The sequence below is a fragment of the Barbus barbus genome, assembly GCF_936440315.1.
Source record: "Barbus barbus genome assembly, chromosome: 36".
Classification (NCBI taxonomy): Eukaryota; Metazoa; Chordata; class Actinopteri; order Cypriniformes; family Cyprinidae; genus Barbus; species Barbus barbus.
Window position 1 is genome coordinate 13,628,148 of NC_136714.1, and position 26,131 is coordinate 13,654,278.

The 26,131-nt window shown below is 36.7% G+C and overlaps 2 protein-coding genes across 4 annotated transcripts in view; both read right to left on the reverse strand.

Moving 5' to 3' along the window:
• The window catches only part of LOC306855907 (putative ATP-dependent RNA helicase DDX10), a 31,311-nt gene extending 28,033 nt beyond the window's left edge, over positions 1–3,278 (reverse strand). The window contains exons 1-7 of the mRNA XM_079394858.1: positions 3,008–3,278; positions 2,452–2,512; positions 2,239–2,369; positions 1,573–1,731; positions 1,355–1,475; positions 623–812; positions 153–279 (exon numbers count right to left, since the gene is read on the reverse strand). Coding sequence (XP_079250984.1) covers positions 153–279; positions 623–812; positions 1,355–1,475; positions 1,573–1,731; positions 2,239–2,369; positions 2,452–2,512; positions 3,008–3,196 — 978 coding nt within the window. The 5' untranslated portion in view covers positions 3,197–3,278. The remainder of the gene's footprint in view (positions 1–152; positions 280–622; positions 813–1,354; positions 1,476–1,572; positions 1,732–2,238; positions 2,370–2,451; positions 2,513–3,007) is intronic.
• A 436-nt stretch (positions 3,279–3,714) lies between these two features.
• Positions 3,715–26,131, reverse strand: part of LOC306856342 (dixin-A-like) — a 34,121-nt gene continuing 11,704 nt past the window's right edge. For 2 of the 3 annotated variants that reach the window (XM_079395573.1, XM_079395572.1), the window contains exons 6-21: positions 15,329–15,435; positions 15,089–15,243; positions 14,911–15,000; positions 14,472–14,525; positions 10,233–10,283; positions 9,975–10,079; positions 9,800–9,853; positions 9,215–9,307; positions 7,804–7,875; positions 7,607–7,672; positions 7,364–7,525; positions 7,212–7,278; positions 6,634–6,742; positions 6,131–6,239; positions 5,351–5,430; positions 3,715–5,273 (exon numbers count right to left, since the gene is read on the reverse strand). In XM_079395573.1, coding sequence (XP_079251699.1) covers positions 5,267–5,273; positions 5,351–5,430; positions 6,131–6,239; positions 6,634–6,742; positions 7,212–7,278; positions 7,364–7,525; positions 7,607–7,672; positions 7,804–7,875; positions 9,215–9,307; positions 9,800–9,853; positions 9,975–10,079; positions 10,233–10,283; positions 14,472–14,525; positions 14,911–15,000; positions 15,089–15,243; positions 15,329–15,435 — 1,381 coding nt within the window. In that variant the 3' untranslated portion in view covers positions 3,715–5,266. Of the gene's footprint in view, positions 5,431–6,130; positions 6,240–6,633; positions 6,743–7,211; positions 7,279–7,363; positions 7,526–7,606; positions 7,673–7,803; positions 7,876–9,214; positions 9,308–9,799; positions 9,854–9,974; positions 10,080–10,232; positions 10,284–14,471; positions 14,526–14,910; positions 15,001–15,088; positions 15,244–15,328; positions 15,436–26,131 lie in introns of all 3 variants that reach the window. The other variant, XM_079395571.1, reaches the window with a different exon arrangement.

Here is a 26,131-nt window from a genome sequence, read left to right on the forward strand (position 1 = left end):
GAAAGTCTAAACAATAAAATTCATATACAATGTGAAAAGTGAAAAATAATTAATAAAAATATATTAAATAACTTTTACTAGTGGTTTCAGACTTTTTAAACCCACTCCATTTTAAGAAAACAGACACTGAGATGTACTACAGAAATAGTTACCTCTTTGCAGCAGGCAAAAAAAACTATGATCTTCTTCTTAAGGTGACTCCTCATGAACGAGAAGAGCATTTTGACTTTCTGGTGCAGCTCACACACCACATAGTTCTGTTCCAGAGTGGCTGGTGTACTGCAGAGAAGATCAGTGTTTAAGAGCTTCATGTCCATCCATGATGTTAAAAAGAAGATATTTAGAAAAAAGTGGGTAACCAAACAGTTGCTGTTAGCCATTGACTTCCACAGAATTTTTTTCAATACTAGGGAAGTCAGTAGGTACCGGCAAATGTTTGGTTACCAACATTCTTCAATTTTTTTTTGTGTGTTCTAAAAATAAAGAAATTCATACAGGTTTGGAACAACATGAGGTTCAATAAATGATGACTCAATTTTCATTTCTGGGTGAACTATCTCTTTAAGAGCAGGCTGACTAACACAGATGCCCAACATAAATCACTATAAAACCATGACCTTACCTGAACTTGGCCTGCTCGTGGACCCACACATACTCTGGGTTCTTGAGGCTCAGTCTGGCCAGATCTTTCACGGACTTGGTTTGAGTGGCAGAGAAGAGAAGGGTCTGCCGTGTTTTCGGAAGGTTTTCAATAATGGCATTGAGTGTGTCGGCAAAACCCATGTCCAGAATTCTGTCGGCTTCATCAAGTACTACCATGGAATAGAAAGTATGTCATGTTATTTAAAGTAAGGGGCTGAAAATAAGAACTGCACACAAACACCACTGTTTGGTGTATAAAGTTTGGGGTCAACAAGATTCTATAAATTGATGAATTCTGACAAAAATGTACTGTGATTTCCACAAAAATAATCAGCAGAAATGTATCTTGAGCACCAAATCAGCCAATTAAAATGATTTCTGAAGGATCATGTGACACTGAAGACGGGTGTAATGATCAAATAAATGCTCTGACCAATATAAAATCTTACTGATGGTGATGGCGCAGTGGATAAGACACATGCCTTTGATGTGAGAGACCCGGGTTCGAATCCACTGTGAGACACCAATGTGTCCCTGAGCAAGACACTTAACCCCTAGTTGCTCCAGAGGCATGCGACCTCTGACATATAGAGCAATTGTAAGTCGCTTTGGATAAAAGCGTCAGCTAAATGAATAAATGTAAATGTAAATGTATTGAGCCCAAACTTTTGAAGGGCAGTGTATTTAAAACTCTTTCTAAGCATCACCTTACCAAGCATGTGCAGATCTGAAGCATGAAAGGTGGCCGTCTCGTCCATGTGCTGCAGCAGACGTCCTGGAGTGCAGATAATGATATTGGTCCGATGGATTTTTTCTGATTCATCTTTCAGATCCTGGAGTCATTGAAAAGGAATAACCAATTATTACACCATAAAAACCTTGACAAAATATGCAAGAACTACTAAATCACTAAAGACAAGAGAGACACACCTTTCCACCAATTACAAGACCAGCAGAAAATTCATGGTTCTTGCCGACCTTCCTCAACACCTCAAAGGTCTGATAGGCCAGCTCTCGGGTGGGAGAGATGATGACAGCGCCAAGGCCATCCATCGCAGTCCACTGTTCACGGTACAAACACTCCAAAACCTGGAGACAGTCACAGTGCATTAAAGAGGCTTCAAAATTATGCTTGAATTTGGAAAAACACTGCCGATTAAATATTTAAAAGTACAAGAGTGTTGTCAAGTCTGTCAACATTTACTCACCCCTAAGTTGCTCTGAAAGGTTTATTATTACATATTTACATAAATATAATAAACTCAATATACTCAATATCATACTATATTATATTGTAAACATTACACATTGACAAATAAAAAATATATACAATCTTGTCTTTGCACTTTTAGTTCCATTATCCTGAATTCAATGGGGTTTCTGAATGGGTTTTTAATTCACAATATTTTATAAAATTTCACAATATTGCTGTTTTACTATATTTTTTATCAAATAAAGGCAGACTTCTTTCAAAAAGTTTTTTTTTTTTTTTTTTGGCCAAAACCCATTACTGTTGGGATTTTGTTGAGAGACCCAGGGTGATGCTAACTTCCAAGTTGGCCAACTAAAATTCATCACCACTGCTCTATTGCTTACTGGGATGAGGAAGGCCAACGTCTTTCCAGAGCCTGTCTTTGCAGCACCAAGAACATCTCTCCCTTGCAAAGCAAAGCCAATCGTCTGCCTTTGAATCTCTGTGGGCTGCCTGTACTGACCCTCAAGAAGACCTGATGGCATGATCAAGAGCATCATTAAGACTAAGACGACATATGTGAACTTAATAACATGCAAATAATCAAGTTTGCTCACCTTTCAGAGTCTTTTTTGAGAGTGGAAAATCAGAGAACTTCACAGCCTCTTTGGGATTGATCTAGGAAAACAGTGTCAAAATCATCACAGTGGCATGTTTTAAGATGGATTAGGTTTCTGATGAAGAATATCAGGACTATTATAAATCTCACCAACACCACCACATAAATGGATGATGCAGAACACTGCAACACGTCTGATTACTTAACATGAAAAACCTTGATATGTAAACTTTTATATCTGTTACGTGGCCTGTCCTGTCCCAGGACTAAAAAACCAGTGACCACCAATAAAACAGTTTCATGTTTATGTGAAGACCTGTGTTGACAGTCTTCCTGACCAGAATCAACCATCAGCAACACTTCAAGCATGTTGTGTCACACAACATCCAAAGGACTTGTAAGTTACTTGTAAACATTGCTTTTAAATGTCAGAATATCTGTTAAGCCAGATGCCACAACAGCTGCATAACAGGTAAACACGTGGCAAGCCCTAGAAACAAGTACTGTACGAGAAGTCAGAAATACTTTTTAATATCAGCCTCATGATATCTCACCTCCGAGTATTTATTAACCAGCTTCTGTATGTTTTCTCTCTCCACCTCCCAGTCGCGTCGTTTCTCGGTGGCCTTTTCAACTAGTTTGACTCGTTTCTTTGTGTTGTTGTATTTCCTTTTCCATTTCTCAAAATTTTTCACAGGGTCATCGGCTATCTGTGTCTTCTCTTTATCCTTTTTATCCCGCATTTTCACTCTGTTTCGTTGACTAGCTAGTGTGTAACAGCTTAACAACACGTGAATGTTTACTTCGCGAGAGGTTTTGCTGGCAGTGAGCGTTTCTGAGTTAGTGACTCAGCGCCATCTAACGAGCTGGAGCGGTGAGAAACATTTATTGACTCGCCTGAAATAGCATAATTACCACTAAAAGTTGAAGTTATTAATATTTTTACATTCTAAACTGGTACGGATCATGGGGTAGCAGTATTAATCAGTTTTTATTAACATTTATAGTTGTATTTTATTTAAATAATGAAATGTTAGTCTAATGTTGTTGCTAATCTGAATGTAAAGGGGTGATTTAAAAAAAGTTCACTAACAAAAATTATTTCTAGTATCTTATTGAAAACATTCAATTTTAATAATTGTGCTTGCCAAACACTAGTTGCTTCCTTTTTTACTTTTAATGAAAAAACTGATTTCTTTATAGTATTATTTGTAAACTGTGTTACAAACTTACGCAATGTGTAGAAATAATAATAAACCACAACAGGAAAAATCCCTCTTGCTTTATTAGATAAACAGTCCTTACATTCCAACACTTGAAACTAAGATAATATTTCACCTATGCATACCTTAAAAAAAAAAAAACTTCACAGAACAGTCCACTTGGAGCAAACATGTTTAATCTAAAAATGCATTAGATACAGAATAAAATAAATAAAAAAAATGTTTTTTGACAGACTTTTTGTCCCGGTGTAACTTTTTTTAAATGACACAAAATACTGAATTATACATTTAATAAAGCGTATTTAATAAAAACACACATAGTGTATACTGCTTCAAACTGTTTATTTGCAAACCAAATAACACTCTTCTTAAAACAGCAATGTAAGCAGCAGTAATCAGGAGTGTCAAGCAGAATTTCAGCCATGGCATACAGTCGCTTGTATTACCATCAATACGGTTCTTGTGATGATGTGCCTTTTTTGTAAACAAAGGGGACATTTTCATATCTTTAAAATATTCAGTATTTATAGGACATCATTTATACAGTGTAAAGGCACTATGCCTCGCTCGATCTCTGAAATATTAACATATTTACATAAATATAAAACAGAACAAATAATACAAAAGGCAAACCCCGGCCACTTCTCTTTCTTAGCAGATTCCAGGCACTTTCCTGTAAACTCAAATCAGTGCAGCTGAACGGCACATCTGATAGTTAACATTTGAAAGATAGATAATTACATTTGAAAGCCTGCAATGATAATGCAATTTATCTGTACTACATATGTTGTGCTATGGTCAAAATCATGAGCTGTAATTTCACCACTTTTATGCCATACAGTCAAATCTCCAGTGCAGCCTCTTAGAAGACATGCATACAAAAAAAATCATTATCTATTTAAATGTTAAAACTGAGGGCTCTTTAAAAAGACGTACTGAATGACATCTTATATCAAACAAGCAAAACACTTTGGTCTTTGGAGAAGATTTAATGTCTTTTTTGCAGAACTTCATAGAGAATGTATTTTCTCTATGAAGACGTCAAACTCCTTTCTGCTCTATACTCGCATACTTTTACTGCTGCTTTCTTAATATTCATAACCACATTCAGACAAGTACTCTTGAGAGTCAAGATTTCCTACTTCTCTCTATTCACAGAATTTTTTTTTAAATTTTGGTTCATCAAAATAAAAAAGTACTCTGGCAGAACCTACTTTAAAGTAGGTGAATTGAACAAAAGGCTCCTCCATCACAGTGAAGAGTTTGTCTGCTAGTAAATCATTTGAATGGGTGTTTGTTCTATGGCAAGACCTCTAAAAGAGATCAGAAATCCTGTTCTCCCACTCTCTGTATAGTTATAGAGTAATACTGGTCTGGACAGGACACAAGATGGGACTTTCTCCATCTGGTGCTCCTTACGATGATCCTCCATGTCCTTTCAGGTTCATTCTGCTGTTCAGCTCATGCAGGATAGAGTAAAGGTGGGTGGGACTTTCTTAGGGCACTAAAGCTCCATCCTCTGTAAATAAATGTTATTTCATTTTGGCACAGATGACTCCATTTCCTTAGACAGCTTCTTGCTGACTTGTGTTAGGTCCTATTGAGGGAAATAGAGAGTGAGCTTAAAATGGTCAAAAACAGATGTGGTACCAACTGTATAGATGCGTGCAGTACCCTCTTTGTCCATGATCCTCTTCTACCCAGGCCACGATCTTCCCTTCCCAGCCGGGCACCACTGCGTCATCCTGGAACACCTGGAAGAAGCCATGGGTGTTATTTTGATAAAAAAAAAAAGAAAAAAGAACATTTTGTCACTCATGTCGTTCCAAACCTGTAAGAAACTTCGTTCATCTTCGGAGCACAAATTATGAAATTTTTATGAAATCCAAGAGCTTTCTGACTCTGCATAGACAGCAACGCAACTTCCACATTCAAGGCCAAGAAAGGTGGCAAGGACATAATTAAAATAGTCCATGTGACATCAGTGGTTTAACCTTAATTTTATATAGTTACAAGACTAATTCTTATGTGTAAAGAAAACAAAAATAACAAATTTATTCGACAATTTCTTCTCTTCCATGGCAGTCTTCGATGTGCGTTCACAAGACCACCACAACGGACCTTGAATATCATGGCATTTTCTTTGCTGTCTATGCAGGGTTAGAAAGCTCTCGGATTTCATCCGAAATATCTTTATTTGTGTTCCGAAGACGAACAAAGGTCTTACGGGTTTGGAACGACATGAGGGGGAGTAATTAATGACAGAATTTTCATTTTTGGGTGAACTATCCCTTTAAAAGTTCCTATTGTTCACAAAACTATTTAAAGACCCCCTTCATAATTGAAAGTTTGCTGTGGCCCCCTAATGGGCCTTGGCCTTCTGGTTGTGAACCACTGATTTAGATGCTTGAATGTAACGAGAAAATATCCTGTTGACTGATTATGTGGCAATACCTCTTCCTTCACAGTACCAAACTCTGGATCCAGTGCTTTGAAATGGTACCGATAATTGCCTTCCCGATCAACAGCAGCCTTGAAGTCTCGCAGGGTGACCTCCCCAAGCCTGTTGACATAAGACAATGAATCAAATTATCAAATTATGACAAAAATCATTAGGATATTAAGTAAAGATCGTTGAAGATATTTTGTAAATTTCCTACCATAAATATCTCAAAACTGAATTTTTTATTAGTAATATGCATTGTTAAGGACATAATTTGGACAATTAGTTGGCGATTTGTCAATATTCTTAATTTGGCGATTTGGTCAATATTCAGATTTTTTTGCACCCTCAGATTCCAGATTTTCAAATAGTCGTATCTCGGCCAAATATTATTCTATCCATACAAACTGGTTTTGTGGTCCAAGGTCACATATCTAAGTATACTATATTATATTGATTTAAGGCTAAAGATCAACTCAAGCCACATATATGTGTAACACAGAGTCTGACTGACCTCTTGGGGATGTTGATCATGAATGGCGTGAGTGAGCGGTCAGTGAAGTACAGGACTTTGGTGCATGCTGATGAGTTTAACGCAGGGCTGCTCTGAGAATGAGCCATTTCTGTAAGAGAGTAGAAGAGATTATTCACTTTAGTAGTATTTTAAATAAGCAGCAATATACCCACTGAGAAACCTGACAAGTACAAATGATATTCATATTTATTTTAACGGTTGTCATTTCCTGTACTGAGGTGTTTTGTACAGTGGCCCAGTAGTGTACAACGAAATCTCAACAACACAACGAAATTGCCACAACACAACACATAGGACGAATTTCCTTGTTGTGCTAATTTCGCTGTGTTGCGGCTTGTTTCCGTTGTGTTGCGGAAGCTCCATTGAATCGGGGCTTGTTTTCGTTGTTGTGACTTGTTTCCATTGAGTTGTGGCTTTTCTCTGTTGTGTTGTGGCTTGTTTCCATTACATGGCGGCTTGTTTCTGTTATGTTGTGCTAATTTCGTCGTGTTGCAGAGATTTCGTTGTGTTGTGCACTACTGAGCCACTATAGTTTTGAGATTAAGATGTATGCTTACTTGAAGTAGGAGGCCAGGAGTCTCGATCTGAGTGAGACACTTTATGTCCTGGAGATTTGCCTCGGGTCTACAAAGAAACAGACTGATTTGAGAACAGAATGTAGATCAGGTGCACAACCTGCTATGTGAGAACGGAAAAACATTCATCGTACCTTCCTCTCCTGTTTGCGACGTGTTTCCAGGTCGTAGAGGCGATCCATCAGGCTGGCCACACCTTGCTCAAGGGTGTCCAAAGTGTGATGCTGAGGGTCGTGACCTCCAAAGCCGTTCCTCAGACTACGGAGAGCATCTCTTACTAACTGCAGCTCCTCAGCCTATAAGAGACACAATTACATATATCTCGATAGATATAATATAAAATAATTGCGGGGGAAAAAGGCTTTAGGCTTATTTACCCCATGGTGTGGTTTTGATGTTGTGATGGGTGGGTGTGAGTAGCCGTTGTTTTGCAAGCCAGGAAGCTGAAACAGACGACAAGGTGACAAGTTTTTACTTGAAATTTTAATAAATAATGGAGGCACTAAACATAATCTGCAATGTGTGAAAACAAACAGCTGTGTGGAGAATTGTGTATTATTTATAGGCATGTTACCTCCTCTGTCTCATGGCTCAATAACTCTTTGAGAATACTCTCCTTGTGCTCCAGCTCCCTCTGCAGGCAAGCCTGAGAAACACAAACATTCTCATTCCCACTGAACTGTTCTACAAATGCAAGTGCAGAAGCCTTCATTAAACGGATTCATTATTAGGGCTCAACATTAAGGATTTTGTTTTCTGCTGGGGCAGTGGGGTCTGTACTTGCCCTAGTGACATTTTTACCCGCAAAAAAACGGCATGTTTTTAAATTAAGTTTCTCCTTTCTATTTTTTATGAATTATCATACATTATTTATTATTATAAATTATAGATATTAAAAAGTAAACATTTTTAAATACAAATTTAATGCTAAATACAAAAGGACATTTACATTTGTGACCCTGAACCATAAAACTAGTCTTAAGTTGCACGGGTATATTTGTAGCAATAGCCAATACATTTTTCTTATATGCCAAAAATCATTATTATATTAAGTAAAGATCATGTTCCATGAAAATATTTTGTAAATTTCATATCATAAATATATCAAAACTAGTTGTATCTCAGCCAAATATTGTCCTATCCTAACAAACCATACATCAACGGAAAGCTTATTTATTCATGAAAAAATGTACCCTTATGACTGGTTTTGTGGTCCGGGGTTACATTTAAACTATATTTAACATTTACAAGCATATATAAAGTTTTTAATTATATTTCTATTTTTATTCATTACATTTTTTTATTATTATATATGTATTGCACATTGTAGAAATTAATATTACTGTATTAAAGAGACAAATTAGCAAAAAGCATTTACATTTAACCTACTTTACAACTAGAAGCATACGAGAAGCCTTTTTAATTACATTTGTTACATATTTTAGACATTAATATTAAATAAGACATCTACTATATATATATATATATATATATATACTGTATATATATAAAATATAAATAAAACACTTTACAATAAGGTTCATTCGTTAACATTAGGCAACAACATTAGTAAACATGAACTAAGAATGAACAATACTTCTACAGCATTTATTAATCTTAGTTAATGTTAATTTCAGCATTTACTAATGCATTAAAATCACAAGTCGTGTTTGTTAACATTAGTTAATGCACTGTGAACTAACATGAATAAACAGTGAACAACTGTATTTTCATTAACTAACATTAACAAAGATTAATAAAGTGTAATAAATGCTTTGTTCATTGTTTGTTCATATTAGTTAATACATTAACTAATATTAATAAATCATGAAATACTATTTTGCAATAATAGCTGTACATTACACTTGACATGCATAAATTCAGAAACAAATGAATAACCATCCTGCATTTTCCTTCCCATCATGCAGTTCTCCTTCACAGCTGCTATGCTAGTTGAGTCTGCAGGGCTGTGTTTGATGTTGTACCTGCTGGCTGCTGCTGTCTGTCAGCTTGTGCAGTGCCTCATCCAGCTTCAGCTGTTGCTGCTGCAGAAGCCGATCCTTTTGGCCCAGTTCTTTCTGTACAGCATAAAGACAGGAAGTTTAAATATATTATAGAAATAGATGTGGTATAACTACCAAAGCTTTATGATATAAATCAGCATTTTATTAGAAAAGGCATTATTTAATGTGAAGGATACTACATTCTAGAATTTTAAGCTATAATCTACTCATAAATTAAAGCACAGCTACAGTCAAGCTACCCTTTTGAAAAAAAAGGTAGCTACATAACATGCTACTAATAAAAACTAGTAACAAGACTGAAGCTTAAAATAATACATTTCTAAATGTATAAATATCAGAGAATAGTTTATTCATTTAGCAATCGGATCTCAATTAAGGTTGCAACATAAACATTAATTACCACTAAATAACAATAAAACTAGAAAACTCTATAATTTATATAAAAACTACTGAAAACACTAATGAACAGTATAATTAAATACATACTATATATTGTAGAAAAATGTTTGTAATAAACATTATTATACTTTGCAAAACAAGACATGCCTTATATTCGCTGAGAAGCCTGTTCCGCTCTTCTAGCTTCCTCTGTAGCTCAGCCTAAGAAAAACATATACACACATAATAATTGACAACTGGTCTCAGATATGGTATAACTGAAACAAAAGTAATATGCATAGCATAAAAACAAAAATGTCAGGTCTCAGTTGCATGCGCTCACATTTTGTCCCACCAGGTCGTCTTTGGCCATACTGTTGCGCAGGAGTTCCTGTTTGAGCTGCAGGACTGAGGACTCCTGCACCGCCATACGCTGCTGAAGAGCATCCTGAGAGATGACAAAGCACAGTCAATCAATCTCAACTCACATATCTAACTTGTTCTGCTTTATATCAGTCTGAGACTAGTTGAATTCTTAGTAATGTGAGTGTGAGGGTCTTATTTTATAGGCATGTGGAGTTTGGAGGTATGCAAGACTTACTTTCACTCCCTGCAGGTTACGAGCCTCCTGTTTGAACCTCAATAGCTCCCTCTGCATGTAAATATAATATAAATAAACAAAATAACTCTAATTGGCTATAAAAAACAACAGGACTTGCCAAGATCAGCACATAAATAAGTGACTACATAGTTTGTTCTGTCAGATCAAACCTAACACAGAGTTTATGTATCATCATAAAGTAGTCAAACAAACGGAAATGAATGAATCAAAAATCTCTTATGCTCACCAAGTCTGCATTTACTACAAAAAAATACAGTATAAAAGGTAATATTACAATTCAAAATATTTCTAATTTTAATATTTATTTAATATGTATTTATTTATTCCTGCAATAGCAAAGCTGAATTTTCAGCAGCCGTAACTCCAGTCTTCAGTATCACATGATCATTTAGAAATCATTCTAATATGCTGATTTGGCGCTCAGGAAACATTTCTTATTATTATCAACGTTAAAAACAGTTGTGCTGTTCAATATTTTAGTGGAAACTGTGATATGTTTTTTTTTTTTCAAGGTTAATAAAAAAGAACAGCATTCATTTTAAATATAATTCTTTGGGAACATTATAAATGTTTTTTACTGTCATTTTTGATTAATTTAATATATCCTTTATATCAATTATTTCCAGAAAGCAAATCTTGTGAACCTCACACATACACATACACATACATACATACATATATATATATATATATATATATATACAGTGCCCTCCAAAAGTATTGGAACAGTAAGGCCAATTCCTTTATTTTTGCTGTAGACTGAAAACATTTGGGTTTGACATCAAAAGATGAATATGAGATGAGAGATTAACATTTCAGCTTTTATTTACAGGCATTTTCATCTGGATCTGATACACAACTTAGAAGATAGCACCTTTTGATTGAACCCACCCATTTTTCATGTTACCAAATGATAATCGCATCCAAAATAAAAGTTTTTGTTTACATAATATGTGTGTACTGTGTATATTTATTATGTATATATAAAAGACACACATTCAGCATACATTTTTAAAATATTTACATGCATTTACATGCATATATTTATATAAATTATATCATATATTAATATATAAATGTAAAATTTTTCTTAAATATATACACTTGTGCTTGTATTTATATAAACATAATAAATATACACAGTACACACACATATCTAAACAAAAACTTTTATTTTGGATGCAATATATATATATATATATATATATATATATATATATCTATATATCTGTATATCTATATACACTCACCTAAAGGATTATTAGCAACACCATACTAATACTGTGTTTGACCCCCTTTCGCCTTCAGAACTGCCTTAATTCTACGTGGCATTGATTCAACAAGGTGCTGAAAGCATTCTTTAGAAATGTTGGCCCATATTGATAGGATAGCATCTTGCAGTTGATGGAGATTTGTGGGATGCACATCCAGGGCACGAAGCTCCTGTTCCACCACATCCCAAAGATGCCCTATTGGGTTGAGATCTGGTGACTGTGGGGGATATTTTAGTACAGTGAACTCATTGTCATGTTCAAGAAACCAATTTGAAATGATTCGAGCTTTGTGACATGGTGCATTATCCTGCTGGAAGTAGCCATCAGAGGATGGGTACATGATGGTCATAAAGGGATGGACATGGTCAGAAACAATGCGCAGGTAGGCCGTGGCATTTAAACGATGCCCAATTGGCACTAAGGGGCCTAAAGTGTGCCAAGAAAACATCCCCCACACCATTACACCACCACCACCAGCCTGCACAGTGGTAACAAGGCATGATGGATCCATGTTCTCATTCTGTTTACGCCAAATTCTGACTCTACCATCTGAATGTCTCAACAGAAATCGAGACTCATCAGACCAGGCAACATTTTTCCAGTCTTCAACCGTCCAATTTTGGTGATCTCGTGCAAATTGTAGCCTCTTTTTCCTATTTGTAGTGGAGATGAGTGGTACCCGGTGGGGTCTTCTGCTGTTGTAGCCCATCCGCCTCAAGGTTGTGCGTGTTGTGGCTTCACAAATGCTTTGCTGCATACCTCGGTTGTAACGAGTGGTTATTTCAGTCAAAGTTGCTCTTCTATCAGCTTGAATCAGTCGGCCCATTCTCCTCTGACCTCTAGCATCAACAAGGCATTTTCGCCCACAGGACTGCCGCATACTGGATGTTTTTCCCTTTTCACACCATTCTTTGTAAACCCTAGAAATGGTTGCGCATGAAAATCCCAGTAACTGAGCAGATTGTGAAATACTCCGACCGGCCCGTCTGGCACCAACAACCATGCCACGCTCAAAATTGCTTAAATCACCTTTCTTTCCCATTCTGACATTCAGTTTGGAGTTCAGGAGATTGTCTTGACTAGGACCACACCCCTAAATGCATTGAAGCAACTGCCATGTCATTGGTTGATTAGATAATTGCATTAATGAGAAATTGAACAGGTGTTCCTAATAATCCTTTAGGTGAGTGTATATCTATATATATAGATAGATATATACACAGTGGGGGAAATAAGTATTCAACACTTTAACAAATTTGGTATTAAACACATTTCCAGTGCAGCAATTCACATGAAATTTTGACCAGATGTTGGTATTAACTCAAGAAATCTACACAGATAAAGAAATCATAAAATTACAATCCATAAAAAAGTTATATTTAATGAAGTGAAATAGGAGAAGAAAAAAGTATTGAACAAAGAAAAAGCAGTACACCAAGGGAAGACAAAGCAAGACAACAGCTGATTTCACTAATTAGTTCAACCTCCTATTTGTGCAAATTAGAATCAGCCAGGTTATTGCAGGTTAATCAGTTAGAAAAAGCCTTACCCACCTCTGAATGCAAGTATACAAACATCTCATGATGGGTAGAGGCAAAGAGCTGTCCCAAGACATTTGCAACAAGATTGTTGTGCTGCATAAAAATGGTAGTGGTTACCGACGAATTTCACAACTCCTAAATGTTCCTGTAAGCACCATCGGGTCCATTATACGCAAGTGGAAAGAAAAAAACTCCACCATCAACCTGCCACGCAAAGGAGCTCCTCGAAAGAGTTCTGATCAAGGAGTCAGAAGGTTAATCAGAAGAGTAATCCAAGAGCCAAGGACCACTCGGAAAGAGCTACAGAGAGACTTGGAAGCAGCAGGTACAGTTGTCACAGAGAAAACTATAGGCAATTCACTCCACCGCCACGGCCTCCATGCACGCTCACATCGGAAGGCTCCATTTTTGAAGAAAAGGCATGTTGAAGCTCGTTTGATGTTTGCTACAACCCTGTGAATTACTGGGAGAATGTAGTCCGGTCAGACGAGACAAAAATTGAACTTTTTGGCAATAATACCACACGCCATGTTTGGAGGAGAAATGGCTCTGCGTATGACCCTAAAAATAAACAGTGAAGTTTGGAGGTGGAAGCATCATGGTATGGGCTGTTTTTCATCTCATGGTACTGGCAGAATCCATGTTATTGAAGGGAAGATGAATGGAGCCATGTACCGGGAAATTCTTGAGGGGAATCTGTTACCATCCGCCAGGATGATGAGGATGAGACATGGATGGACATTCCAGCAGGACAATAATCCAAAACATACTGCAAAGGAGACTCAGAATTGGTTCCAGAAGAAATAAAGTTGTTGGAATGGCCCAGTCAATCACCAGACTTGAACCCAATAGAGAATTTATGGAAGGAACTGAAGATCAAGATTCACAAGAGGGCCCCCGCGGAACATTCAAGATTTGAAGACGGTCTGTTTAGAAGAATGGACCAAAATCCCACCTGCGCACTGTGAACGATTAGTTTGTTCATACAGGAAGTGTCTTGAAGCTATTATTGCAAACAAAGGCTTTTCCACCAAGGATTAAGTATAATCTCAGTTAGTGTGTTCAATACTTTTTTCCTGTGTCATTTCACTTTATTACACATAACTTTTTTATTGAATATATTGTAATATTCAATATTTTTCTCTGTGTAGATTTCTTGAGTTAATACCAACATCTGGTCAAAATTTCATGTGAATTGCTGCACTGGAAATGTGTTTAATAAACAAATTGTCCAAGTGCTGAATACGTATTTCCCCCACTTTATATATATATGTGTATATGTAATATTTATATTACACATTGTTGAATTTATTTATCCTGCTGCAAAAACTAAATCCTGTATAAATATCTTGCCACACTCAATAATGTACAAAACCGAAATAGCCCAGAACAAAAATACCCACCTTTAGTTCTTGACTCTCCTCCATGCTTTGGTCCAGGCGACTTCGTATTACAACCTGTAGCACCACAACAGAGGGTTTTTGCTACTACAAAACAAAACCACCATAACTACAGCACACACTACATTAAATACTGAAAGAACTAGTTTACACGACAACCTAATAAAAAAAGAAAAATGGAAGAGAGAAACAGACACTGTAGGAGAGAAGGAGAGAAATGGATACCTGCGTCTCTCCCACAAACAAAGCAAAGTTCACCGTGAGAGTAACATGATCTGCCCTGACAGAGCTTAGTGAAAGAGCAGGAGAGAATGAGAGAGATGGGGGAAAGGGAGGGGCATAGGAAGTCACATATTATCAAGAGGGAGGGATATGCAGGATATGGAAGAAAAGAGGCCAATTTGGGGTAAAACAGAATTGGGACAAAAATAAAGATACACACCAGTTGCTGCTCCGCATTTTCAACTCCCTCACCCAGACTGAGCGACACCTCCTGCTCATCCTCGGGTAATGAACCGTGGAGAAGGAGAGCCTATAAAACACAAAAACATCTGTTATAAGCCACAAGCTCTCTAGAAGCAATTCAAACTAAATTAGGAGATGATATATGTCAGTGTCACCTGTAGGCTAGACACCATCTTCCGCGCTTCCTGCATCTCCCTTTCCAGCTGCTCCTGCTCTTCACACAGTTTGTCCTCCCAGGTGCAGCCACCAGCTAGACCATCATGCCCAGAGACAATGGCCTGGTCACACAGGGCCAATTTCACTGTGTCCTCTAATGGCAAACCGAGATTGATCATGACAGTTTTATGTGGATGAGACCATCAATGTCCAACTGACTGATTGAAAGGAATCAATACCTGACTTAATTGTTTTCTCCTTGGACAAGGTGTCTAATAGTCCTTCCTTCACGTCTGATAGGCTGACGGAGTCTTTGAGAGTGTGGGTGGGGCTTGATGAACTGAGGCTGTGGAAATAATACAAAAACATACAGTTATTGATATAGGGCTAAACATTACAGTACAAGTCAACTTTTGATTAGCACATGGCTTTTTATTGTACTGTATTTTTTACATTGTACATACATATTTTAGATTTACTTTTTATTTTCTCATGAATTCAATTATATTAAATGTATTGCCGTATTAATGTAATAGTCAAATTGTGTCTTGGCATTCTATGAAACTGTATATATGTGTGTGTGTGTGTGTGTGTATAACCATTTATTTTTCATTAATTTCATTTCATTTAACTTAATTCAATTCAATTCAATTCAACTGAATTTAATTTTACTTAACTTAATTTAACTTAAATTTAATTGTTTCTGGCTCACCCAAACAGTAGATTTTAAATGTGCTTTAAAAATAAAGTTATTTGACTTTGTGGAAAATAATTACTAATCCATACAAAACACTTACAGAAACAATTAGCTAAAAAAGGCTCATTATTTACTTACCGTCATGTTGTTCCAAACCAAGAATTTTTACACGGTTTTGTTCAACAGCACAACAAATAAAGTGAACTCAGGCTTTAAAACAAAAAAACACAATAAATAAATAAATACAAATAAAATAAGTTAAAATAAAACAACTAACCAAACAACTGCATAAAATTGTCATAAAAGTAGTCCATATGCTCTATTTCAGGTCACAGACTGAAAAATGTTGTCTTGTGAAGGAAAAGTGCTGTGTACACACTCTTCTACGAGTCTGGAACAACATGAGGCTGATTCAATTATGAGAGAAAGTTCATTTTCATTTGAACATCCCTTTAAATGAATTATCTTCCACAGAATTATCATGGAGGTGTTCCAAGAGTGAGTTAGAATACCAGAAAGACAGATGCTTTTGTTGATTATGTTTATCAGGTGCTGCATCTGGTTTCTCAGAAAGGCAGAGCTAGATAAAAATAAACAGTCCTGAAGCAAAGGAGGAAAGTGCCTTTTAAAACCAGTTGCCATGGAGACCCTTTGCAGATATGAGCAGCCAAGTCTGTCAGGATCTGCTCTTGTGTTTGATCTGATGCCCTATCAATAATGCACCGTTAATCCATTTCAAAGGCACAGGATCATGAGCCAATGTCTTGCATGTATGAAAATTATAACACCTTCAGTTTGAAATATGCAATACAGTGTTTCTGTATCGGTGTCAAACATATGTTCTTAAAGGTATGGTTCGCCCAGAAATGAAAATTCTGTCATCATTTACTCACCCTCAAGTAGTTCCAAACCCGTATGAATTTCTTTGTTCTGCCGAACACAAAAGAAGATATTTTGAAGAAAGTTTGTAACCAGGCTGTTTTGGGGCACCATTGACTTCCATAGTAGGAAATAAAATACTATGGATGTCAATGGTGCCCCAGAACTGCTCTGTTTCCACATTCTTCAGAATATCTCCCTTTGTGTGAAAGACATTCATACGGGTTTGGAACTACTTGAGGGTGAGTAAATGATGACAGAATTTTCATTTTTGGGTGAACTATCCCTTTAAATATAGAGTATTCAATGACTCATTTGCTTCAAAACACTCAAATACATTGTAAAAGCAAAAGTAAAATCATTGTAAAATCACATGAACTGAGTTTTAATTCAAGTCTCCTGAGGGGACACGGTTGTTTTTTGTGAATAAAATATTTAATTTAGGTGTTTTTTCACACATGAACACCACACATATAAAAAGCACACCAAATATGGTAAAATTAGGGGTGCAAAAAGGTGAATTTTTCTGGAAACTTTGGAAAGATTCTGGAAATTTTCCTCCCCTTTGGAATCCTATGTAAAATAGAAACTATACCATACTTGAGCATCAAATAAGCATATTTGAGTTTCCATTTTCCATATTTGCATTATTTACAATGAGTTTATGAACTTTGTGACATGTCCAAGCTTTGGATTAATGGACTTTCAATGGAGGGACAGAAATTTCCTTATGTTTCATTAAATATATCTTCATCTGTGTTTTGAAAATAAACTGTTTTATGGGTTTGGAATTTTAATTTTTTGGGGTGAACTAACTCTTTAACATTACACTTAAAATTCCAGATCAGTGTATTGGCTTCTATAAACACAGCCATAGATGGTCTGAAGAACTAGAAGATAAGAGAAGTTGTTTGTAGCATCAGATTGTAAAACAAATCCCAGTCATTTCAACTGAAATCCATGCGATCAGTGATTTGTGTGAAACAAAAAAAAATTCCCCATGCAGATTTTGCTCATATTCAAATTCATTGTGTGAATTTGCAGTGCTGACCAACACAAAGCTGCTTGGTTTGAAAGTGACTTCTGTGTGAAAAGTCACTATTGGCAATGGAATTTTTTTCCCCACAAACGCAATTGAGCTAATGTGCACCTTAACATGATATTTATTTGTAAGAAGGAAATTGTGAGAATTATGAATAAAGCATATTCAGAAAGCATATTTCTGTCAGTTTCAGTTTTCCACATGCATTAGACTGGTGGAAGAGTGGAGGCTTGACACCAGAATGTCTTTCAATCCCTGAAGCGAAGGACACCGATCTAAACTCAGCTCATGATGGGTCAATCCAAGTGCAGCCCTGGCAGACCTGTCTGTGAAGGGACAGCAAAAGCTTGCAGCTCCAACAACCTCACTTTTTCTCAGTCGGATATCTTGATACATGCAAATTTGAACCCTCCCACATCAATTGTCCTCCAATCCAAGTCACAAAAATAAAAGGACAGTCCTGCACCCTTCCACACAAATGACCTTCAGATTAGACGGAGTGTGACAATGCTGTCATTATCAAAACTGAATTTAAATTGGGGAATAAATCCCATCTACCTCATTTGTTCCATTCAGTTACAGTGACATTTCCACCAACACATAGAGCAAATGGATCCCGCTTGGGTGACCTTTGGAAGATTCATGTTTATTTTCAGAGGGGGTTCCCCATGCCAAATTTCATTGTGTGGATCTGGTGCAGCACTTCAATAAAAAAAAAAAAACAGGCCGAGCATATCATGTCTGGACATCTCCAAACATTTCTGAGCTCTGTAAATGATTTGTGTTCCATGTGTGATGGATGAAGACAAAATGCCAAGGCCGATCTGCTTTGTCGTTTTAACAAAGCAACAATGCTTCTTCTCGAAAGAAACCGAGTGCTTGTTGTTGTCTTCTCTTTTTTTTTTTGTTTAGTGTGTATGTTGTGCTGGCTCTCATTATCCTAATCCAGGCTGCGGACCGCAGAGATCCTGAAAGAGACGGCCCGTCGCATTCCACATTACTCTTTGTTTTATTTTTCTCATGTTGTGGGGAGGGGGAATTGAGGGGACTGTTCTCTTTCAAAACCAAATCCAGACCCCCTCCTGTTTGTGACCCACACAGACCCTAAAGACCTTCATTTACTCAGTTCAGTTTCCACCATTTCTTTCTTCTTTCAGTGCTGCGTTTGCCAAAGAAAAGCACCACAATTAAATGGACACACAGTGAACTGAAACTTGAGATCTAAACTAAACTGGAAATACCCCTCACAATTTATTAAAGAGGTCATCAGATGCAGAATTCACTTTTCAAGTTGTTTGAACATAAATGTGTGTTAGAAGTGTGTGTACGCATCCATCCTATAATGATAAAAATCCACCCAGTGGTTTTTTTAAAAATCCCCTCTCTCAAATCAGGCTGTTCTGAGAGCCCTGTCAGAATGACGTAGTTCTGTACAATATAATGTTTTTTTTATGAATCTCTGCAAATTGCCTTTCCTAATAGAGTGGGGGAACTAAGATGTCACTTTGTATGCGGATCGGCTGCTAGCATGAAACTGGTTCCCTCGACAAAAAGCCAATGGGACTTTTCCATAGGCTTTTGGATAATCGCTAAAAATAAGCTCTGTGTTCAATCGTAGTTCATGAAATTTACACGTTTTGTCCATCAAGATAATCTTCACAAAAAATATAACTTTGACAAAGTTTGAAGCCTAAATAAAAGCGGCAGAACTGAAAAGCTAAACTTAGGATATAAACGAACTACTGCACCACGGTCGCTCGCCTTCAATGTCACCAGCACCGCACTCCCAACAACTTTCTCAAACTTATTTTTAACATGTTCAGTGTAAAGGATTTACACCTGTATATGAATTTTAATCCACGCTACATGAACCTTTTCATATAAACTGGAATAAATACAAAACTAGAGCCAAACTAAAACTGAAATGAGACAGTAGTAATAAATAGTATAGTGAATAAATGAAATAATCCCAACTAAAGGACATTAAAACCACCTATTTCTGTACATTTTGAAATAAGGTGCATTAAAAGTCAATAGATCCTTGATTAATATGAATATTTTAAGTAAAAACGTATCCCCGCGTATTTAATCTTTTAAATAACAGTGCGCGAGTTTTTGGATATGGTAAGATTAAACTTATTTTAGTGAACATAGTACCACATTTCAGCTCTCATTTTGTTAGAGTGGTTACACAAAATGTTATTTTATCCTTGCTTCTAGGAAATCCTCAATCTATATGCTTTCTAACTGCTTCATGTGGCTGTAAACATTTAATTTTGAAGTGGCTTTAAGCACTATGCATCAAAGTTTCACTTTCACCAAGTAAAGCCGGTAAATGTGGTGTTTACATGTAATAATCGTAATATGAGTTTACCTTATGGTCCGAACCCAGAATCTCTGCATCAGTAGGAAAGAGAAAACAAACATCTTCCATCCGAAGATGTTGCATTTCGGGGCAAAGCAAAAACAAAAAAACCCATTGTCGAACAACAATATAAAATGCGGGAAACTATTCGTTGCTTATTCTAAAATTAAATGTATTACAAATTATACTACAAATGAAAAATACTGTAAATTGATAAACTGTTCGGTGTGATGACGTTGAATCACAAGTGTGGTATAACTGGTGTGTTTTATGTCGTAGAATAAAATGTGAAAGTATCTTGAGCTTGTGTGAACCACAGATCTTATTTAAGGGATTTAACCAAAATCCCATTCAAAAAACCAATTGACTTTGGGACGATGGTACCGGAAGTGCTAAAATGCTAACTCGCTTCCGGGTTTTCGCCTACAAAGTGACATCATAGTTCCACCACTCTATAACGTGTCACTCTATTAGCCAGTTTTGCGGCTGAAATAAACAGTACTGCTCGTCACCCAACGGAAGAGAGGGGCGGGGTCAGCAGAGTCATGAGCATTTAAAGGGACATGGACTAAAAAAACGGCTTGATGAAAACAGAGCTGATTTTGACAGGGTAAAGAATGTGTTTTTTACACTACCATTGAGAAATTTTAACCAAAGTATGTTATAGACTTTTCATTAATGCCCTAAAAAATCACATCAATTTGTGGAAAATGGGCATCCAATGACCCCTTTAAGAGTTTTGTACTGATTTTTGAACCACTGGTCTAAAAACAACACTCTATAAACAATGTGCGTATTGATGTGAAAGCTACTCCAATATGCAACATAACACTTAATGTAGAGGGTTTATTAAAAGAGAGTACCAGTTCTAGGGTGGTTGCCAGGGTTTTGCTAAGTGTTTGTTAAGGTGCTTTTTAGTGTGTAGCTGTGTGGTTTCTAAGACAGGGCGGTCCAAACTCGGTCCTGGAGGGCCGGTGTCCTGCAGAGTTTAGCTCCAACCCTAATTAAACACACCCGAAGCAGCTAATCAAGTTTTACTAGGTATACTAGAAGCTACCATGCGGGTGTCTTGAGGCAAGTTGGAGCTAAACTCTGCAGGACACCGGCCCTCCAGGACCGAGTTTGGACAGCCCAGTTCTAAGGTGTCTGGGTGGTTGTTTACTGGCCCATCTCCACATTTCTACAATATTCTGATCCCTAGATTTGACTTAAGTCATTCTAATGCACATTACTGTTAAAAAGTTTGGGGTCAGGAGGATTTATTTTTTTATTTTTTTTAAGAAATTAGTTATGTTATTCAGCAAATAAATGCAGCCTTGGTGAGCATAAGACACTTTAACAAAAAAAAAAAAAAAATCCCAACTTTTTCTCCTTTCATTCATTCCCAACATTTACCTGTGAGCCAGGTAAAGTAAGGATGCACCGATATTAAAATAATTTTCATGATTGCTGCTTACCAACCAATTGCTGATATTAAAATACTCTATTATTTAGTCTACATAACTTACAATTAAATCACTAAAAATAATCATTTTAAATACGACCAGTGACTTTACATAAAACATTTTAACATGAAAAATTTATATTAATTTGAGATTTGCAAAAGATTACATTTAACTGTTATTAAAGAATTAGTGTTTTTAAAAATTAACTTCAAGTGAGTGTTAAGATGACAGTGAAGGTAATATGTAAAATTAGCAGACATGAACATAGTTGAATACAAAACAGATACATTATAAAATACGGTACCAATATATTGTGCATCCCTTAGTGTCAAGAACTGGTTACACATGGATGTTTAATAAAAGTATGATCAAGAGAAATTATGATGCTTCGCAAGCACCACTAACAAGCCGCTTAAAGGAATAGTTCACCTCAAAAGTGGTGAATGTGTTAGATTTCATGTCCTCTGGGCTGCTAGTTAAACCATACACTGAATCTGAGGGTTTTGACATCTAAAGGCCAGTTCACACCAAGGACATTAACTATAATGATAACTATAAAGTTTAATCAATTCTAATTCTGTGAGAATAGGGAAGTCCACACCACAAATATAACAGCACAGGGGAACGATTTCATTGGAAACACTTTCAGAATGATTATTTTTTCCAGCTGATTTATGTTAAAAACCCTGACAATCAGAATCCATTCTACTTTAAAGAGCTTGAGCATTTAAAATGTTTGTGTGCACGTTAATATATAGTTATCATTTTGCAGTGGTTATCTTTGTAGTTATCATTCTTGGTGTGAACAGGCCTTAAAGGAATAGTTCACCTCAAAAATGAAAATTCTGTCATCATTTACTCTCCCTCATGTCGTTCCAAACCTGTATGACTTTCTTTCTTATGTTGAACATAAAAGAAGATATTTTGAAGGATGCTGGTACAGTTGTTGGTCCCCACTGACTTCCATAGCACTTCTTTCCCTACTATGGAAGTCAGTGGGGACCAACAACTGTTTGGTTCTTCAAAATATCTTCTTTTATCTTTTGTGTTCAACATAAGACAGAAACTTAAACAGGTTTGGAACGACATGAGGGAGAGTAAATGACAGAATTTTCATTTTTGAGGTGAACTATTCCTTTAAGGCCCGTTCACACCAAGAATGATAACTACAAAGATAAACACTGCAAAACGATAACTATATATTAACGTCCACACAAAATGGATTCTGATTGTCAGGGTTTTTAACATCAATCAGCTGGAAAAAAGAATCATTCTGAAAGTGTTTCCAATGAAAACGTTCCCCTGTGCTGTTATATTTGTGGTGTGGACTCACAGAATTAGAATTGATTAAACTTTATAGTTATCATTATAGTTAATGTCCTTGGTGTGAACTGGCCTTTAGATGTCAAAACCATCAGATTCAGTGTATGGTTTAACTAGCAGAGGACATGAAATCTAACACATTCACCACTGTACAGCTAAGGCATTTCAAATGGCTTGAAGTGTACAATATCAGCAATTGCTGTTGCTGAAACATGCTTTATTCATAGCAAAGATGGATGGTAAACAACAGCTAGAGAATGACTGATTCCACTGGGACGGAATCAAAGCGAATCCACAAAGCGTTCTTCTAGTTATAAATAAAGATGGATGAAAGATTTCTCTGGATGAAACACAAGCCTGTGCTGAGATCCTTATATGCAAAGTGTTCTCACTGTTCTTTTTAAAATGCAAAACAAAAAGAAACAAGTAAAATGTGCTCCATTTTTCATAAGCTGCTGCAGCATGCACTGATTGGGTTTTATATAACCACTGATTGAATGCAATGGGAACATACAGAACTGTTGCTGTATGGTGAAGCCCAATCTGATGATTCAGTCTGCTTTCAGAATCCCAGCAGTAAACCCAATAATCTCTTTAACAGAGCTCGCTGTGATCCTCTCAAAACATCTTCTCCCCTGATAAATATTACTGGGTCTGAAAACCGTTTCTCACATCTCCCTCACACTCGCATATCAAACTGCAAAAATGACCAACAAGCGGTCCAACGCAAATAAACATGAGATTCTCACACAAGATTATTCAGTCTGAAGGGCCATTAGATGATTCTCATGAGAGCAAACCCAGGAGTCATTTGGTGGGATGGCAGGAAGCTCATTAAAGTGTATTTACGCTCTAGCGTCAGTAATTTGGCAAAGGAGCTTGTGTTATTTAAAGAAAAAGGTCAGCAGATGCAAAACGTCAAAATAACGGAAATTCTCGGCTACCAGGGTAAGAGTTAGAGAATTATTTCACATCTGGGAGGCTGTTTTGGAGAGAAAAAGCTGAGCAGACATATCCGGCATTCTTTGCACTGTTGTAAGGAAAACAAACTGCTTTACAACAAATCAGAGAGGGATATTCTTCCAATATTTCTTGTCAAATCCACATGCATTCAAGGCACTTCAAAGTGTCGGATTGAGTGAAATATTGTGCTGTATGTCATGTCTGACAGATGGCAATGACACAAAATTGGATCACAAAGCACAGCACAGGTGGCACTGACATACAGTAGAGAACATGATTCAAAATCTTGTATGTGACATATAGTAGAAAAGTAAACTGGGTCAGATCCTCTAAAAAAAAAAAAGTCACAGCTGTCATTCACAGCCAGACAATAACAAACACAGGTGCATTCTAACTGACAACCATTAAATCGCTGGAAGTCAGCGAGTTGCTGTACTGATGGCTTTAAGTAGACGTTCCTGCTGTATTGGCGAATCATGTGTTTGCAAAGAATTTGCATAAAGTTGAACCCTTCACAATGTTATCACATCGTCAATGGTTTATGTAGCTCACATCACCTCAGTCTGCCAACTCTCCTTCTAATAACTTAATTCTGATAGCTCTTTTTTTAATGACTGTCAATGTGAAACGTTTACTGGGAAGCCCCAAAAAGTATAGGACAGCTTCAGAAAAGTGTATCAGTGAGTGAAATCAATATGATTCAAACTTGACTGATAAAAATATACAGAAAAAAATACAAAAAATACTTGTAAACTTGCTTGTCATAGAACTATCAACAGTTTAAGTGTTTATTAAACATTTACCCCCAAAAATGAAAATTCTGTCATCATTTGCTCCCCTTTTTAAGTGAACTATTCCTTTAAAACATCACAAATATGCTTTGATAGAATCTTACCATTTGATTTGTTTGGCTCCCATTTTGGTACTAGAGTCTCTAGCCCTCTGCACCACGTTTATTCATCCATAGACCATAAGGAAGTCTAGACATCAGGATCGTTCTTACAGACAACTTCTTTAGAGTCCTGTCTCAGCATGCAGTGTCTACAGCATTGCCACTGGTACCATGCCTGGAACTGACAGTGGATCCTATCTGTGAGTTCAAAGACTCTTCAGATGCACCCGATGTTGTCCATATGGAAATCCTGTTTTCAATCCGTCCACGGTGACAGGAGAGAGCGGTACTGCTCTGTCACCAAGGCAGCTGCATCCTACCCCCCTCCTCTCTTTCTCTCTCCGGCTGGGAGTTGGGCTAATTATTTCTCTTCTCAGTTCAACCTGTTCACAGACGACTCCTTCACTTCATAAAGCTCTCGATCGCCGAGATCTGCGTGTCCCTGTCTAGTTCTTGCGCTCACACCCTCCCTCACTAGCTCCTCTTTTTCTGTGCAGAGATGTTAGACTCAGTCCGGCCTTCCTCTGTTCACCCTCCCCCTCCAGCCCTCCCTCTTTTTCATCTTCTCTCTCTGTCCTGCCTTTCTCCCCATCTGTTAGGACCGGTATTTTGACAGAGGGGGAGCTGGTATGGGACTGTCTGGCTTGTAGGTGGGCACAAATCAGCTCTGGACAGTTAGCTACAGCATAGAATGCACTTCTGATTTCTGAACATTTTTGCTATAAAATTGCTATAATTACATAGGATTAGCTAACATTGTGTACATGCTTCAAAAGTTTGGGTTGAAATTTTTTAAATGTTTTTGAAAGCATAATGTCTTATGCTCACCCAGGCTACATTGATTGCTTAAAAAAAAAATTGTAATCTAATAATAATTTTAGTAAAATATGTATTACTACAATTTCAAATAACTGTTTTGCTTTTTAATATATTTTAAAATGTCATTTATCCCTGTGATGGCAAACCAGTAGCCATTTCTCCAGTCTTCAGTGTCACAAGATCTTTCAGAAATCATTTTAATATTTTTGTGAAAACCACAATACATTTTTAGGATTACTTGATGAATTTTTTTTTCAAAAGAACAGTAATTTCTTGTTTTTACTGTCACTTTTGCTCGTTTGCACAAATTAATGCCCCTTTCCTGAATAAATGGGGCTGAATAAAAACATTTTCTTTCACAGGGGATGAGCATTATTTTTTGCCCATATTAGCCAATACAATTTAATTATGGCAATTTAGATGTGCACTTAAACATTTTTACACATCGTTTTACTAAACATTCCACATTATTGAATGGCCGGAACACTACCACTGCAACACCTCAGAGAGAAAGGAAATTTAAATTTCTGCAAAAATCAATAAAAGTATGCACAATGCAAGCAAAAAGCTGCAATTATGGCAGAAGAATCTGTTCTGTGCAGATGGATTGCAGAGGT